General features: G+C 41.4%; 1 protein-coding gene across 1 annotated transcript in view; it reads left to right on the top strand.

Moving 5' to 3' along the window:
- The first annotated feature begins 11,183 nt into the window (after positions 1-11,183).
- MYRFL (myelin regulatory factor like) overlaps positions 11,184-15,260 on the top strand; it is a 79,812-nt gene continuing 75,735 nt past the window's right edge. Inside the window, 1 exon segment of the mRNA XM_037049917.1 lies at positions 11,184-11,296. Coding sequence (XP_036905812.1) covers positions 11,184-11,296 — 113 coding nt within the window.

Genomic DNA, 15,260 nt, shown 5'->3' with positions numbered 1-15,260 from the left:
CCCTGCTGTGGGACGAAGGGTGTGAGAGTAGATGAAGAAGGAGCAGGGTGGGGGGCATTGGGGTGGGGACAGTGTGTGGGAAGGAGACCCATCAGATGGAAACAACAAGGTCTTCACATGGGGCTGCTGGGTGTGGATGTGCAGGGGGGTGTGGGGGGAGGCAGCTGAGCACAAAAGGCTATGCTCAGCCTACTTGTACCTTCGGAGAAGCACCGTTTCTCCAAAGGCATATGCATGTCCATTAGCAGGTCCTCTGCATGCAGCTTGGATTAGTTGGGGGCTCTCCCTGATGGGTTGATTCTCATAACTGTGTGCTGTTCTCATCTGTCCAAGGCCAGGGTGTAGGGAACTGATCCACGTGGAATGGCAAATGTAGCCCGGCCCTATTGGAAAGCCCATAGGCGTGTGGCAGCACACAGGATCGGTCCTCCCATGTGGGACCAGGCCTGCATTATATCTGGGCTGCTTTGTGACTTGCTCTTGCTGAAACTCCCTCACCCTGAGTTGACGCAGCAAATGTTTACTGCTTATCTTTAAAGTAACTTCCTGAAGTCTGCGCTAATTCTCCCAAGGTTTGATGTGTAACCAGTCCTGTTACTCTTACTGTTCCCTTGCATTTGCAACATTTTTTCCTTGTTAATCTGTAAGAAGTGATCAGTAACATCCCTTCTGTTGCTATCTGTAAAAAGTGGTTACCTAAAGCAAACCTGAGTATAATAAATGAAAGCCTTCTTTGACATACGCTCTTAGAAAGCCAACAAAGGGTTCTCAAGGCAAGAATTGGTGAGATCTCCTCTTGAGAGAGTGGCCGCGCTGTCCCTTTTTCTCCACAGGATGCGGTAGTCCATGTGACTTTGTCTCATCTCATCCACTACACCGCGGACCCTGCAGGCTAGTGTCCACGTTACCAGGGCAGCCGGGCAGGTGACCATCCTGCAGCTATCACTGTGCCTGGAAGGGGAGGCAGAGAACTAGGGTGAAGAAGGGCTTTGCTTTCTGAGAGCCATAAAGGGGCAGTTCTCTGTCCTCCCAGGAGGCCAGGCAGCCTCTCCCTTTGGGAGCAAGACTGTGGCAGCCCTTCCCAGGTGCGAAGATACACATAGGAAAGGGAGCTGTCAAGGTTTGAAACAGAGCCTCCCCGACAGGCTTGGGTGTTATAAACCACTGTTTAAGACATTTAGAGCAAAGTGATTATTTTTAAAAGTGTGATCTTTACTTTAACAGCTATTAGAGAGTGGCCGTGTGTGTGTAAAGGCCTCCTGGAAACAGTTTTCTCTGACACTGAGGATTTATCTTGTTGAATAATGTCCTTTGGGTCTAGAAGTCACAGGTGTGACGCTGGAATCCTGGAAAGAGCTGACTACTGCAGGATCATCTCTCCTTGTTCATTAAGGAGTTTGGACAGGCCGCATGGGGCAGATCCTGTGGACTGTCTCCTATTTCTTTCTACCTGGGGATAGGCGTGGGGGGAGGGGGTGGCGAGTGGGCAATGTAAAGCAAGTGTTCTCTCAGTTCTCTCTGAGTTAAGAGAACTCTTTAAATGTTCTGCATATAAGAACTTTGTTGGCCATGTGGTTTGTGACTATTTTGTCCCAGCTGGTAGCTTATGTTCTCACTCTCTTCATGGTGTTTTTCCTAAATTGAAAGTTTTAAATTTTGGTGGTGCCCAGTTTATCATACTCTCCTTATATAGTTTGTACTTTATATCTAAGAAATATAGGTATTGCCTAATTTAAATTTTCAAAGATTTTCTACTATTTTTCTTACTAAAGTTGTATATTTAGGTCTATGACCCATTTTGAACTAATTTTGTGTAAGGTTTGAGATTCAAACTGAGATTTATTTCCTCACCTGTGAATGTCCAGTTATTCCAGAATCACTTGTTGAATACCCTTTCTCTACTGAATTGCCTTTACGCTGTTGTAAAAAAAAATCAGTTGATCATATTTTTGGATCTGTACCTAGACTCTCTACTGTTCCACTGATCTACGTGCCTGTCATTTTGCCAGTGTCACACCGTCCTGATTACTGCATTCTTATCATGATGTTCAGTGTCCGTCTGGGGGAAACTGGTGTCTTAGCAAAACCGAGTTTGCCAATCCACAAACATGATATATCTCTCCACTTATTTAGGCCTTCTTTGATTACTTTCATTAGTCTTTTATGGTTTGCAGCATACAGATCCTACACATATTTTTGTTTAGATTTATACTACATATTTTACATTTTTCTTTGAACTATTTAATATTCCCTCCCCCCCAAAATTTTAGGTTCCAATTATTCTTGACCAATATATAGAAATAATACTGACTTCTAGATAGTGGGCTTGGGTCCTATGGTCTTACTGAAGCCACTTATTAACCTTAAGGTCTTTTTTGTAGGTTTTTCAGACATTTTCCATGTTGACACTCATGTCATCTGTAAGGTGGAACATTTGTATATCTTTCTTTCCAAACTGCATTATCATTCATTTTTTTTAATCATTAACTATGAGGTTAGCTCTAAGTTTTTTGTTATGCCCTGTTTTAGCTTAAGGAATTCTCTTGTAATCCTAGTTTGCTGAGAATTGTCATCGTGAGTGGATGTTGAGTTTTGTCACATGTTATTTCTGTATATTGTATAACCATATAGGTTTTCTCCTATCTGTTCATATGGCGGATTCCTTTGCTTAATTTTTGGATATTGAACCAGACTTGTATTCCTAGGACAAACCTCAGTTAGGTGTGATGTGTTATCTTTTTATGTATTGCTGGATTCAATTTGCTAAAATTATGTCAAAGATTTTATATCTATGTTCATCAGAACATTAGTTTGCAGTTTTTTTCTTTTTTTATTGTTGTTCAATTACAGTTGTCCCCATTTCCCCTCATTGTTCTCCCCTTGCCCTACCCACCCCCACCTCCCACATTCAATCCCCTCCCCCAACTATTGTCTTTGTCCACGGGGCCTTCATACATGTTCCTTGATGACCCTTCCCCTTCTTTGCCCCATTATACCCTCCTGCCTCCCCTCTGGTTACTGTCAGTTTGTTCTTTATTTCCATGTCTCTGGTTCTTTTTTGCAAATCAAATGGCATTTGTTTTTTACCGCTTGGCTTATTTCACTCAGCATAATGCTCTCCAGTTCCATCCATGCTGTTGCAAAGGGTAGGACCTCCTTCTTTCTCTCTGCTGCATAGAATTCCACTGTGTATATGTACCACAGTTTTTTGATCCATTCATTTACTGATGGGCACTTGGGCTGTTTCCAGCACTTGGCTATTGTAAATAACACTGCTATGAACATTGGGGTGCATAGGTTCTTTTGGATTGGTGTTTCAGGGTTCTTAGGGTAAAATCCCAGTGGTGGAATTGCTGGGTCAAAAGGCAGTTACCTTTTTAGTTTTCTGAGAAAATTCCATATGGCTTTCCATAGTGGTGCAGTTTTTTTCTTATATGCCATTTTTCTTGCTTTAGGATCAGTGTAAACATAGGCATTTAAAATTAGTTGTGATGTGTTCCTGCCTTTTAAATTCTCTGGGTGAGACTGTGTAGCATTTGATTTATTTCTTACTTAAATATCTAATAGAATTAATCAGTGAAACAATCTGTGCCTGTAATTGGCTTTGTTGGAAAATCTTAACTACAGTTAAATTTGTTCAATACGTTCATGTTATCACTTTCTCTTTAACTGGGTTTGGTTGGTTGGTTGCTTGTTCCCACTTTCCCATCTCAACCCCCATCCCAGGAACCAGTCCATTTCAAATTAATGGGCATGGAGTTGTTCACGGTATTTCTTATTAGTCTTTTGTAGACTCCGAGGAGTCTGCAGTCACATTCCCTCTTTTGTTTCTCGTATAGGCAATTTGTTTCTTTTCTCTTTTTTTGATCAATCCCTTTAGATAGTATCAATTTTACTGATCTTTTCAAAGAAGCAGCTTTTGGCTTCATTGATTTTCATCATTTTGCTTGTTTTCAATTTCACAGATTTTTAGTTTTATCCTTATTTTCTGCTGTTTGCTCTGGGTTTAATTTTCTCTTCTCTTTCTAGTTTCTTAAGGTGGAAGCTTGATTTAAATTCTTGATTTAAGACCATTCTTTTTTTCCGAACTTAAATGTAAAGTGCTATATAGTTCCATGTGTGTATGTACAGTGTTTGCTGCCTCCCTTGTTTGTGATATGGTGTATTCTAATTTTCTTTGAGCTCTGAGATTTTCTAGTTTTCCTTAAGAGTCTCTTTGGCTCTTGGGTTGCTGGAATTTTATGACTTAGTTTCCAAATATTTGGGAATTTTCTCTATATTTTTTCTGTTGCTGACTTCTAGTTTAGTTCCATTATGGACAAAGAACGGGCTTTGTATGATTCTAATTCTTTTAAATTTCTTATGGTTTACCTTCTGACCCAGGATATGATCCATCTTGATGAATGTTCCATGTGCACTTGAAAAAAATGTGTATTCGGCTATTGGGTAGAGTGTTTCATAAATGCTAATTAAATCAAATTGGTTGATATTATAGTCCAGGTCTTCTATGTCCTTGCTGATTTTTGTTTACTTTTATTTATCACTATGAAAGGAATGATAAGCCCATTAAGAATGATTGTGGATTTAGATATTTCAGTTGTAAGCTCTTTTTTCCCCCCAGCACTTAATTTTGGCCTACTGTTTTCTGACCACCATAGTTTCTGACGAGAAACTGTTTTAATAATTTGAATTATTATTCCCTGGTATGTGATATTTCATTTTTCTCCAGCTGCAAAATTTTTTCTTTATCTTTCGTTTCTAGCAGTTTTTTTAATTATGATATGACTGGGTATAAACATGGTTTTCTCAGAGATTATATTGACTGGGATTTGCTCTCCTTTTTGAATCTGTAAATCTATGTTTTTCACAACATCTTGGAAGTTTTCAGCTATTATTTCTCGCAGTGATTTTTCTGTAGCAACGTCTTTTTTCCCCCTCTTCCTAGGACTCCAGTGATACAAATGTAGACTTTTGATACTGTGCACAGGTCCCTGGATCTCACAGGAGTTTTTAAGTCTTCTTTCTCCCTGCTGTTTATATTGGATAATTTCTATTGATCTGTCTTCAAGTTTATTGACCTACTGTGTCATTTCCATTCTGTTATTAAGCCCCTTGTAAATGCCCTGCTTTTCCTCCTCCATGAAAGAGAAAGTAAAACCAGACCTGAATTTCAATAGTAATGAGGAAACTTGTTTGTGGATATTTCTGGTACCTGGATCGGTTGATCTTTACCAACACACACACACACACACACACAAAACCAAAACCCATTTTTACCAAATGACCATGGGAAGAAAGGAAACTCATTATGCAAGCTAGTCACACACACACACACACACACACACACACACACACACACACACAACTGGTAAGTTGCCAAATGTTGGGGCCCACATTCAGCCTGCTGTTTTGACCCAGGCACTGCCTGGACTGAACCCAGGCACTGGTTGCCCTGTGCCTGCCCTCACGCTCTTCTCAGTCTGTCCCAGAAGCAGGTGTGAATTCCTGTGGGGAGGGTGGCTGTGGAAATAACCCTACCACTGCTGTCCTGGAAACAACCTGCCAGAAGTTTTCTTGTCTTTCTCTTCTCCATGACTTCTCCTTAAGAGAAGGTACAGCTGATTCCACCAGGGCTCTGTTTAATTATCTGAACCACTTTTATAACTAGCAGAAAGAACTTTAGCTGTTTGGGGCGGGGGGGGGGGGCGATGAACAAAAGTCTGATTTGAAGTGCTGGTTGTTTTTTTTTACCTGGGAATTCTGAAACCTGCCATGTGATCTTAGTCCCCATGATAAGAATCATGAAGACTTAGTCCTTCCTGTAGGACCAGAGATATCTCCCCATAGGCTACCGACACTGGTTTGTCCAATCAGATTCACTCTCTACCTTTGTGGGTGGGTGGCACGTGTGAAGTAAAGGGGGGAGTTAACATTGTTGAGCACTTAGCAAGTGTTGGCCAGTGTTCTATGCACTTTACATATTTGCTTATTTAATGACATTTTGATTTTACCCACTTCAGTCTTTCAACAAACTCTGCCAAACAGGCATGCTGTCGTCCATATTTTACAGATGAGCAGCTGAGGTTCAAAGAGGTTAAGTAACTCTCCAAGGGGAATGAGTGGCAGAGCTGGGATTGAAACGTGTCCAGCTCTAGAATACATGCCCTTCCTTCTACAGACAGCTTTTAGGTTAATTGATATTTTAAGTGATATTTTGGAGGATTGTGAACCTTAGGGAAATATATTAAATATGTCTAAAGTAATCTGCCAAAAGGTGTGACTCAAGATGGATCTGAGCCATGCATAGTTTACAAAGATTTTCAGAATTCACGTCTATTAAATGAAAGTCCTATGTGTCTTGGTGTGCTCCTCTTTGGATTTAACTTGTTTGGGACTCTCTGTGCTTCCTGGACTTGTGTGTCTATTTCATGCCAAACTTAAACATAAAGAGAGAAGCTTAAAAGCTGCAAGAGAAAAGCACATAGTTGCCTACAATGGAATTCCTATAAGGCTGTCTGTTAATTTCCCAAAAGAAATTTTGCAGGCCAGAAGGGACTGGAAAGAAGTATTCAAAGTGATGAAAAGCAAGGACCTACAACCTAGATTATCTACCCAGCAAAGCTATCATTTGGAATGGAAGGGCAGATAAAGTGCTTCCCAGACAAGGTAAGACTAAAGGAGTTCATCATCACCAAGCCATTATTACATGAAAAGTTTAAGGGACTTATTTAAGAAAATAAGATAAAAAACTATGAACTTTAACATGACAACAAATTCACAACTATCAACAACTGAATCTAAAAAAACACCCCAATAAAACAAACTAAATAAACACTTAGAATAGGAACAGAATCATAGATATGGAGATCATTTGGAGGGCTATCAGCTGGGAGGGGGAAGGGTGAGAATGCAGGAAAATGCATGAATTAAGAAGTATAACTGGTAAGACTTCCCCAATCTGGTGAAGGAAATAGACTTCCAGGAAATCCAGGAAACCCAAAGAGCCCCAAAGAAATTGAACCCTGATGAGGACACCAGCCCACAGTGTCCGCATCATTATGAATGAAATGAGACTTTCACATGGACTACCGAGTCCAATGGAGGAAGAGGGCAAGCATAGCTTTTCTCTCAAGGAGAGCAGAAGCCCGGGGCCTCCACCATGAGGAGCCTTTACTGGGTTTCTCAGCACATTACATGATGGTCCTCACTTACTATGCACAGGTTCACTTTAGGTGGTTACCTTTTATAGACAACAAAGGAGCCAATGCTGCTGATCACATCACAGAAGAGGGATGTTTGCAAATGAAAAGGGCAAAGTGGTTGGACCAGTTATACTGGCCCTAGGAAGGTTTAGCATGGATTTTAGGAAGTTATTTTGCAGTAAATGTTTGTCACAAATCCGAGTGAGGGAGTTCCCAGCAAAAAACAAGACTCAAAGCAGCCTAGGCACATTGCAGGTCTGATTCCCCATGGGAGAACCAATCCGTGCGTGTGAGTCCTGTGCATCTCTGAGTGGGAGCTGGGCCCATGCCACGCAGAACGGTCTCCTACAGACCCAAGGGGAAGCACACCAAGACACATCATAATTAAGTTATGCAAGATTAAAGACAAGGAGAGAATCTTAAAAGCAGCAAGAGAAAAGAAGTTCACATAAGACTATCAGCTGATTTCTCAAGAGAAACCTTACAGGCAAGAAGGGGCTGAAAAGAAGTATTCCAAGTTATGAAAAGCAAGGACCTACATCCAAGATTACTCTATCCAGCAAAGCTATAATTTGGAATGGAAGGGCAGATAAAGTGCTTTCCAGATAAGGGAAAATTAAAGGAGTTCACCATCACCAAGCCCTTATTATATGAAATGTTAAAGGGACCTATCTAAGAAATAGAAGATCAAAAACTATAAACAGTAAAATGACAACAAACCCACAACTATCAATAACTAAATCTAAAAACAAAAACAAAAACAAAACCTAAGCAAACAACTAGAACAGGAACAGAATCACAGAAATGGAGATCACATGGAGGGTTATCAGTGGGGAAAAAAGGGACAATTCAGGGAAAAGGTACAGGGAATAAGAAACAGAATAGGTAGGCATAAAATAGTCAGGGGGAGGTTAAAAATAGTATAGGAAATAGAGAAGCCAAAGAAATTATATGTATGAGCCATGGACATAAAGTTTTGGGGGGGGGGGGATGCAGGGGGGAGGGGAATAAAGGGGAGAAAAAAATTGGGACAACAGTAATAGCATAATCAATAAAATATATGTTAAAAAAGAAGCAAAACTGGTAGGAACAAAGTAGACTGGACAATGTTAAGAATAGTAAAGGACATGAAGAAGACAAAGAACTGATGCTCACGACCCATGGACATGAACTAAGGAGGGGATTGCTGGAGGGAAGTGGGGTGTGAGGTGGAGTGGGGCAAAGGGGGAAAATGGGACAACTGTAGTATAATAATCAATAAAATGTACTTTTAAAANTAAGACTATCAGCTGATTTCTCAAGAGAAACCTTACAGGCAAGAAGGGGCTGAAAAGAAGTATTCCAAGTTATGAAAAGCAAGGACCTACATCCAAGATTACTCTATCCAGCAAAGCTATAATTTGGAATGGAAGGGCAGATAAAGTGCTTTCCAGATAAGGGAAAATTAAAGGAGTTCACCAGCACCAAGCCCTTATTATATGAAATGTTAAAGGGACCTATCTAAGAAATAGAAGATCAAAAACTATAAACAGTAAAATGACAACAAACCCACAACTATCAATAACTAAATCTAAAAACAAAAACAAACACAAAACCTAAGCAAACAACTAGAACAGGAACAGAATCACAGAAATGGAGATCCCATGGAGGGTTATCAGTGGGGGAAAAAGGGACAATTCAGGGAAAAGGTACAGGGAATAAGAAACAGAATAGGTAGGCATAAAATAGTCCGGGGGAGGTTAACAATAGTATAGGAAATAGAGAAGCCAAAGAACTTATATGTATGAGCCATGGACATAAAGTTTTGGGGGGGGGATGCTGGACGGTGAGGGGGGTGGTGCAGGGAGGAGGGGAATAAAGGGGAGAAAAAAATTGGGACAACGGTAATAGCATAATCAATAAAATATATGTTAAAAAAGAAGCAAAACTGGTAGGAACAAAGTAGACTGGACAATGTTAAGAATAGTAAAGGACATGAAGAAGACAAAGAACTGATGCTCACGACCCATGGACATGAACGAAGGAGGGGATTGCTGGAGGGAAGTGGGGTGTGAGGTGGAGTGGGGCAAAGGGGGAAAATGGGACCACTGTAGTATAATAATCAATAAAATGTACTTTTAAAAAGTCCTATGGACAGAAAACTGGTCATTGTTTGAAAGAAACTGCTCGGGGTGCATGCAGTTAAATGGGGCTGTAATAAAAATTTGAGAGCAGACACGTGGAGACAGGTCCAGTGTATGGCCACCGGGTTGTCGAGCTGGTTTAACAATCTTTGCAGCTGTACAACCTATTCAAATACTGCAAATGTGGAGCATTTCTAAACACCAGGCTCTTTTCACAGGTTAGTTGAATTCTTCCCAACAGCCCTTGGATGGAGGTTTTCTTGCCTAGGCTCACAGAGTAAATGGCAGAGTGAGGACTCACACCTGAGTTTCCTACAGATCCTGACTGCTTCTTCTTTATTACAGTGCCTATGGATTGTTCTTTAAAAAAAAAAATGCCTGTGACAACTCTATCTAAGTGACGTAGGAGACTGTGAGGCTGTAAATGTACCAGCAGCCAGTGTGGATCTCATAAGCAGATCCCCAAATCTCAAACATATTAGACAATGGAAATATTGGCTCTTTAAAATGGATTCCCCTAAATGCTCTGTGGAAAACTTGTCCTGGGAAATGCTGTGGGGAAAACATAGAAGTTCCATGATCAATAAATAAGCTTATGACTCACTGGCTTTAAATTAATTGATCTTCTTTACTGCGGTACTTTCAGAACCTTCGATGTGCTAACGTGCAGCGAGGGAAGGTAAAGGTAGTGTTCTTCAACTTACTTGGCCAGGACAGTCTTTTGGGAGGCCTGTGCCCATGGCTGGGCATTGGGATATGCTTCTTAGGCCTTTCCCATGTTTCTTTGTGACTCTGGTGGGCTGGGACAGTCCTGTTGGCATGTGAAGGCTTTTGACCCTAACCCTTTATTTCCTGTGTGGCAGAGTCCAGGGCAGCTGCCTGCTCAGGAGGAGCAGACTGAAGTCCTCTCTGATCCTGTAGGTTAGCCAGGCAGTTACCTCCTAGAGACAAGGTGAGCTGTAGTAGTTGGATACAGTGGGAAATACCCAGGTTTGGAGAGCTACTTGGATGGAGGGAGGCTGGACATTTAGGGAATAGCATAAACCTCTGGTGGGTGCATCCCTGGCTGAGTAGCTCTGTTCGTTGGAATGCTGTCCTGATACACCAAGGTTGCAGGTTCTATCCCTGGTCAGGGCACATACAAAGAAGCAACCAATGAGTGCAGATATAAGTGGAACAACAAAGTAAGTGATGTTTCTCTCTCTCTCTCTATCCCCTAATCAATAAAATTTAAAAAAATTAAAGACTGAAATAAAATTTTTTAAAACTCTGGAGGATGCAGTGAAAAAGGAAATGGAGAGAGAGAGCGTGTAGAGGAAGGAAGACTCTGGGAACTAGATTAGTGCTTTTCAAAACAAAATTTGTTTCCTTCAAAAACGTGTGAGAGGACAACTATTCACAGTGACTTCATAGGAAGGGACCATAGGGATACATTAGGTCCACAAGGAATCAACTCTAGGTTTCATTTAATTTCATTCTAATGGTTGAGCTGAAGCGTCTGACATCCAGAGGCTTCCTTAGGACTTGGCTTATTGGGGTTGGATGTCAAAACAAGTTAGGAGGCACTGACCAGCTGTATGTTTAGTTCTGCTGACAGTTGAGTGGGGCTGATAAACTCTTAATTGTGATGTTGCACAAGGCAGTGAGGTAATACGCATAGTTCTAAGAGAAAAGCTTGTTAAAGGCTGTTTGAGTTCGTAGACTGGTTTGCCATCTGGGTTCACACTGATTCAGCATAAGATAGACAAAGTAGAATCTTGGGCTAAGACATTACGGGTGATTTCTTGATTCTAAAGGTACCCTTGGTGAATGAAGTAGCCCGTAGTTTTCAATTGGAAAACACTGCGTTCTTTAGGGCATGAGCTCTGGCGGCAGACTCCAGCTTGACTGGTGGCCGGATGAATGGCCTCGGAGCGCCAGCCTCACTGCCTACGGCAGAGGAGCAACAACAGTCCCTTCCATCCGGTGGCGGTAGAGATGAGCTGAGTCGGCACATGCAGAGAGCTAGCTCAGGGCCTGGCCCAGAGCGGCTTCTCTGGAAGGGTTGTCTATTTCTACAGCAGCAGAGGAGGGGTGGTGACTGGGGGGCAGGGGTACTTGCCATTTGCTAACATAGGATTAGAGGGGAGGAGAGGCACCGTGTGTTTCTCGTCTCTCACTGCCATCACGAAATGATTGTCTTGTGCTACCTCATCCACTGAGGGCACTTCTGCCAGGGCTCTTTCCCGCCCCAAGTTCCCAGCGGTGAGTGCAAACCCTAACTAAGCTCAATCAAATATTTATTGAGTGCCTACCACCTGCTCAAAACTGGATACTATGCAGGGCACACCTACACAATATTAAGGCATGCTCTTTTTTAAAAATTAAATTTATTTGGGTGATGTTGATTAATAACATTATATAGGTTTCAGGTGTACAATTCTGCAACACATCATCTGTATATTGTACTGTGTTCACCACCCAAGTCAGCTCTCCTCCCATCACCATTTATCTCCCCCTACCCTCCTCTACCTCCCCACCTTCCCATCTGGTAATCGCCACACCGTAAGACACGCTCGTGTGGGAGGGGAAATCATACACATAAGGCACTGGAGAAAACATTTTCAATAACCACTTTCGTAGCTGGGTAATGAATGGGGTGCAGCAGTGAATGAAGCACCTCACCTCCGAGGGCGGTGTGATGGGAGGCTGTCTGCCCCGCGGGGCATCCGCGGATTTTTCTCTGAGTTGGTGGTACGCAGTTACTAAAGAGAAAGGCAGGCGGACTGTTGTGGGATTAAGGATTGTTTTACAGTTCTCTACAGACAGTTCGTTTCCTTGTTCCTCCTCCTGGCATGAGCCGTTCCCATTCCTTCCCCGCCCACACTCCTTGGTTCTCTGGCCTCCCCGGCAGGAGGAGAACGGCAAGGACATGCAGTGTGAGACACACAGTGTGAGACATACATCTTATCGACGTCCAGTAGGGTAAGGAAAATAAGGAGGAGGGAAGGGGGCAGGGAGTGAGGGATGGGGAAAGCTACCACTTTAGATGCGGAGGTCAGGAAAGCCCCTTCTTGGTCTATGAATTTGTATGTATATTAACATATATATATATATATATGACTATATGTAAAGTAAAAAAACCCTAATTCATATTTATTATGTACCAGGCTCTTAACTCTGTCCCAGGCCTTGTGTTGAGTTGGGCTCACTGTGTGGTAGAACTTCAGAGAAGACAGTCGCGGGGGGTCAGGGGGTCACGGGAGAAAACTGGGGATCCGACTGTCTGGACTGCGAGTCGTCCCAGCTGGGTGGTCACACGGGGCTCGTGTCTTAACACTCTGTGTCCTGCATCGCGCCCAGTGGAGTCAGCCACAGGCCCATGCTAGGCACTCAGTCAGTGCTTGCTCTAGCCTGGTTGCAATTCGGGGGCAGCATGCAGACGTCACACACGTAGTAACCTCAGCCCCCTGGAGGTGCGCGCTCTCTTTTGATATGCGCAGCATGCAACCTCCAAACACAGAACAAGTTGTGCTTCTGAGACAAAAGGGTTTAGGAGGCAAATCATTCTGTTTTTTTTTTTTTTAAATCAGCAGCTAAGAATTCTTTCGACATTTACAACTATCTCCTACAGAAGCTAGAGACAGAGCTGGCCCCTCAAGCCGTGACTGTGGTGTTTGCTGCTTCCTAGGCCCACTTCATGAAAATCCCTTTGGCTCAACAGGCACTTTTGGAGCAGGGAGTCCAAAAACAGTCTCGGGTGCATTCCTGGGATTCCTGACGGGGTGCCTGTGACTAGGGAAGAGTTAGCAGCTCAGAAACAGTCCCAAATAAGTGTTTTTCTTGAAGCTAATTGTTGCCCTTGTTTTAACAATTTGCTCAGTTATTTTTAAATAACTTGCTTAGTTTTGAAAGTAGCTATCATTCATTCTTCCCTCAAATTCTCTGAAAAGAACTGCAAAATTTCTCTCAGTATATTAAAATGCCTCAAGCCTGGGATGCAATGAAATAAAGAAGTAGCTGTGATGAGTTTTGGAAGGGAGACTAAGTTTTAAGGAATGCATTTAAAAATTTTTTTCATTTTAAAACCACCAACACATATTGCTGCCACTCAGCCCAGAGACCTTCGGTTCTCCACAGAGAGATGAAGTGCGCATTCCTGCTTCTAATATGCCATGCTGTGTTTCTTGACTAAATTGATAATTCACTTGTGGTTTTTAGTTTTTATTCACATTATTGAATTCAGTGGTGCTGATAATGTAACGGTAACTTAACTGCCTAGAATCTCGAATGTGACACTGTAAGATCACATAGTCAATCACCCAATTTAATTTGTAGGTTTAAAAGTGTGATACACGTGCAGAATTTACGACATCGAATGGTGCCACATAAATGGCTTATGATGAAAACCAGCCATCCTCTGCCTGACTGAATTTTGCTCTCCTGGAGGCAAATAATTTTAACCCTTTTAGGTATTTCTACCACTTTCTATCTAAATTATGTTTTTATGTTGTTGTTCTTGAGTTGTACCTTTTAAGAACCTAATATTATCTACCTAAAATGTGGAATATTCAATCGTGTAATTCCAAGTATCCCCCGTTCCCGTCTCTATGCCATTGTCCTAAGTATTATAACCACACTCATTATAAGCTCTATAAGATAATGTCATAATTTTTGCTTGCTATAGTCTTATGTACTTTAAAGAAATTAAGAGAAAAAAGAATTTGCATTCAGATATATGAGTATGCCATTTTTGATTTTCTACACTTCTTCCCAAAATTTCAAGTTTTCATCTATCATTTTTCTTTTTTAAAACACTTTTCTTAAAGTATTTTTATTTTTAAATAAAAATAAAAAAGTTGATATACAATATTACCTTAGTTTCAGGTGTACAACCCAATGACTAGACATTTATTCAACTTACAAAATGATCACACCAATAAATCTAGCACCCATTGAACACTCCACATATTTATTACAATATTATTGACTGCATTTTACATCCTGTGACTATTTCGTAATTATCAATCTGTACTTTTTTAAAAAATATATACCTTATTGATTATGTATTCCGGTTGTCCCAATTTTTCCCCTTTTGCCCCTGCCCTGGCTAGTACCCGTCTTCACTCCAGCAGTCCTCCCCTTAGTTCATGTTCATGGGTCATGCATATAAGTTCTTTGGTTTCTTCATTTCCTATACTAGTCTTAATAGCTCCCTGTCTATTTTGTACTTACCAATTATGCTTCTTAATACCTGCACCTTTTCCCCCATTCCCCCACTTCCCCTCCCAGCTGATAGCCCTCCAAATGATCTCCATATCTATGATTCTATTACTGTCCTGGTGGTTTGCCTAGTTTGTTTTTTTAGATTTAGTTGTTGATAGTTGTGAGTTTGTTGCCATGCTAATGTTCATAGTTTTGATCTTATTTTTCTTAAATAAGTCCCTTTAACATTTCACATAATAATGGCTTGGTGATGATGAACTCCTTCAGTTTTACCTTGTCTGGGAAGCACTTTATCTGCCCTTCCATTCTAAATGATAGCTTTGCTGGGTAGAGTAATCTAGGTTGTAGGTTCTTGCTTTTCATTACTTGGAATACTTCTTGCCACTCCCTTCTTGCCAGCAGTTTCTCTTGAGAAATCAGCTGAGAGTCTTGTGGGGACTCCTCTGTAGGTAACTAACTACTTATCTCTTGCTACTTCTAAGATTTTCTGTTTATCTTTAAACTTTGGCATTTTAATTATGATGTGTCTCGGTGTGCCCTCTTTGGGTCCTACTTGTTTGGGACTGTCTGTGCTTCCTGAACTTGTATGTCTATTTCCTTTGTCAAATTAGGGAAGTTTTCTTCTATTATTTTTTCAAATAAGTTTTCAATTTCTTCTCCTTCTGACAGACCTATGTTTTGGAGATGTTCCAGAGGCTTCGTGTACCACCCTTGTTTTTCTGAATTCTTC

Source organism: Sturnira hondurensis, unplaced genomic scaffold (assembly GCF_014824575.4).
Source record: "Sturnira hondurensis isolate 20B ecotype Veracruz unplaced genomic scaffold, ASM1482457v3 Scaffold0006496, whole genome shotgun sequence".
In the NCBI taxonomy this organism is placed as follows: Eukaryota; Metazoa; Chordata; class Mammalia; order Chiroptera; family Phyllostomidae; genus Sturnira; species Sturnira hondurensis.
Note: the sequence above shows the minus strand (reverse complement) of the source record. Positions and strands in the feature narration are given on the sequence as shown.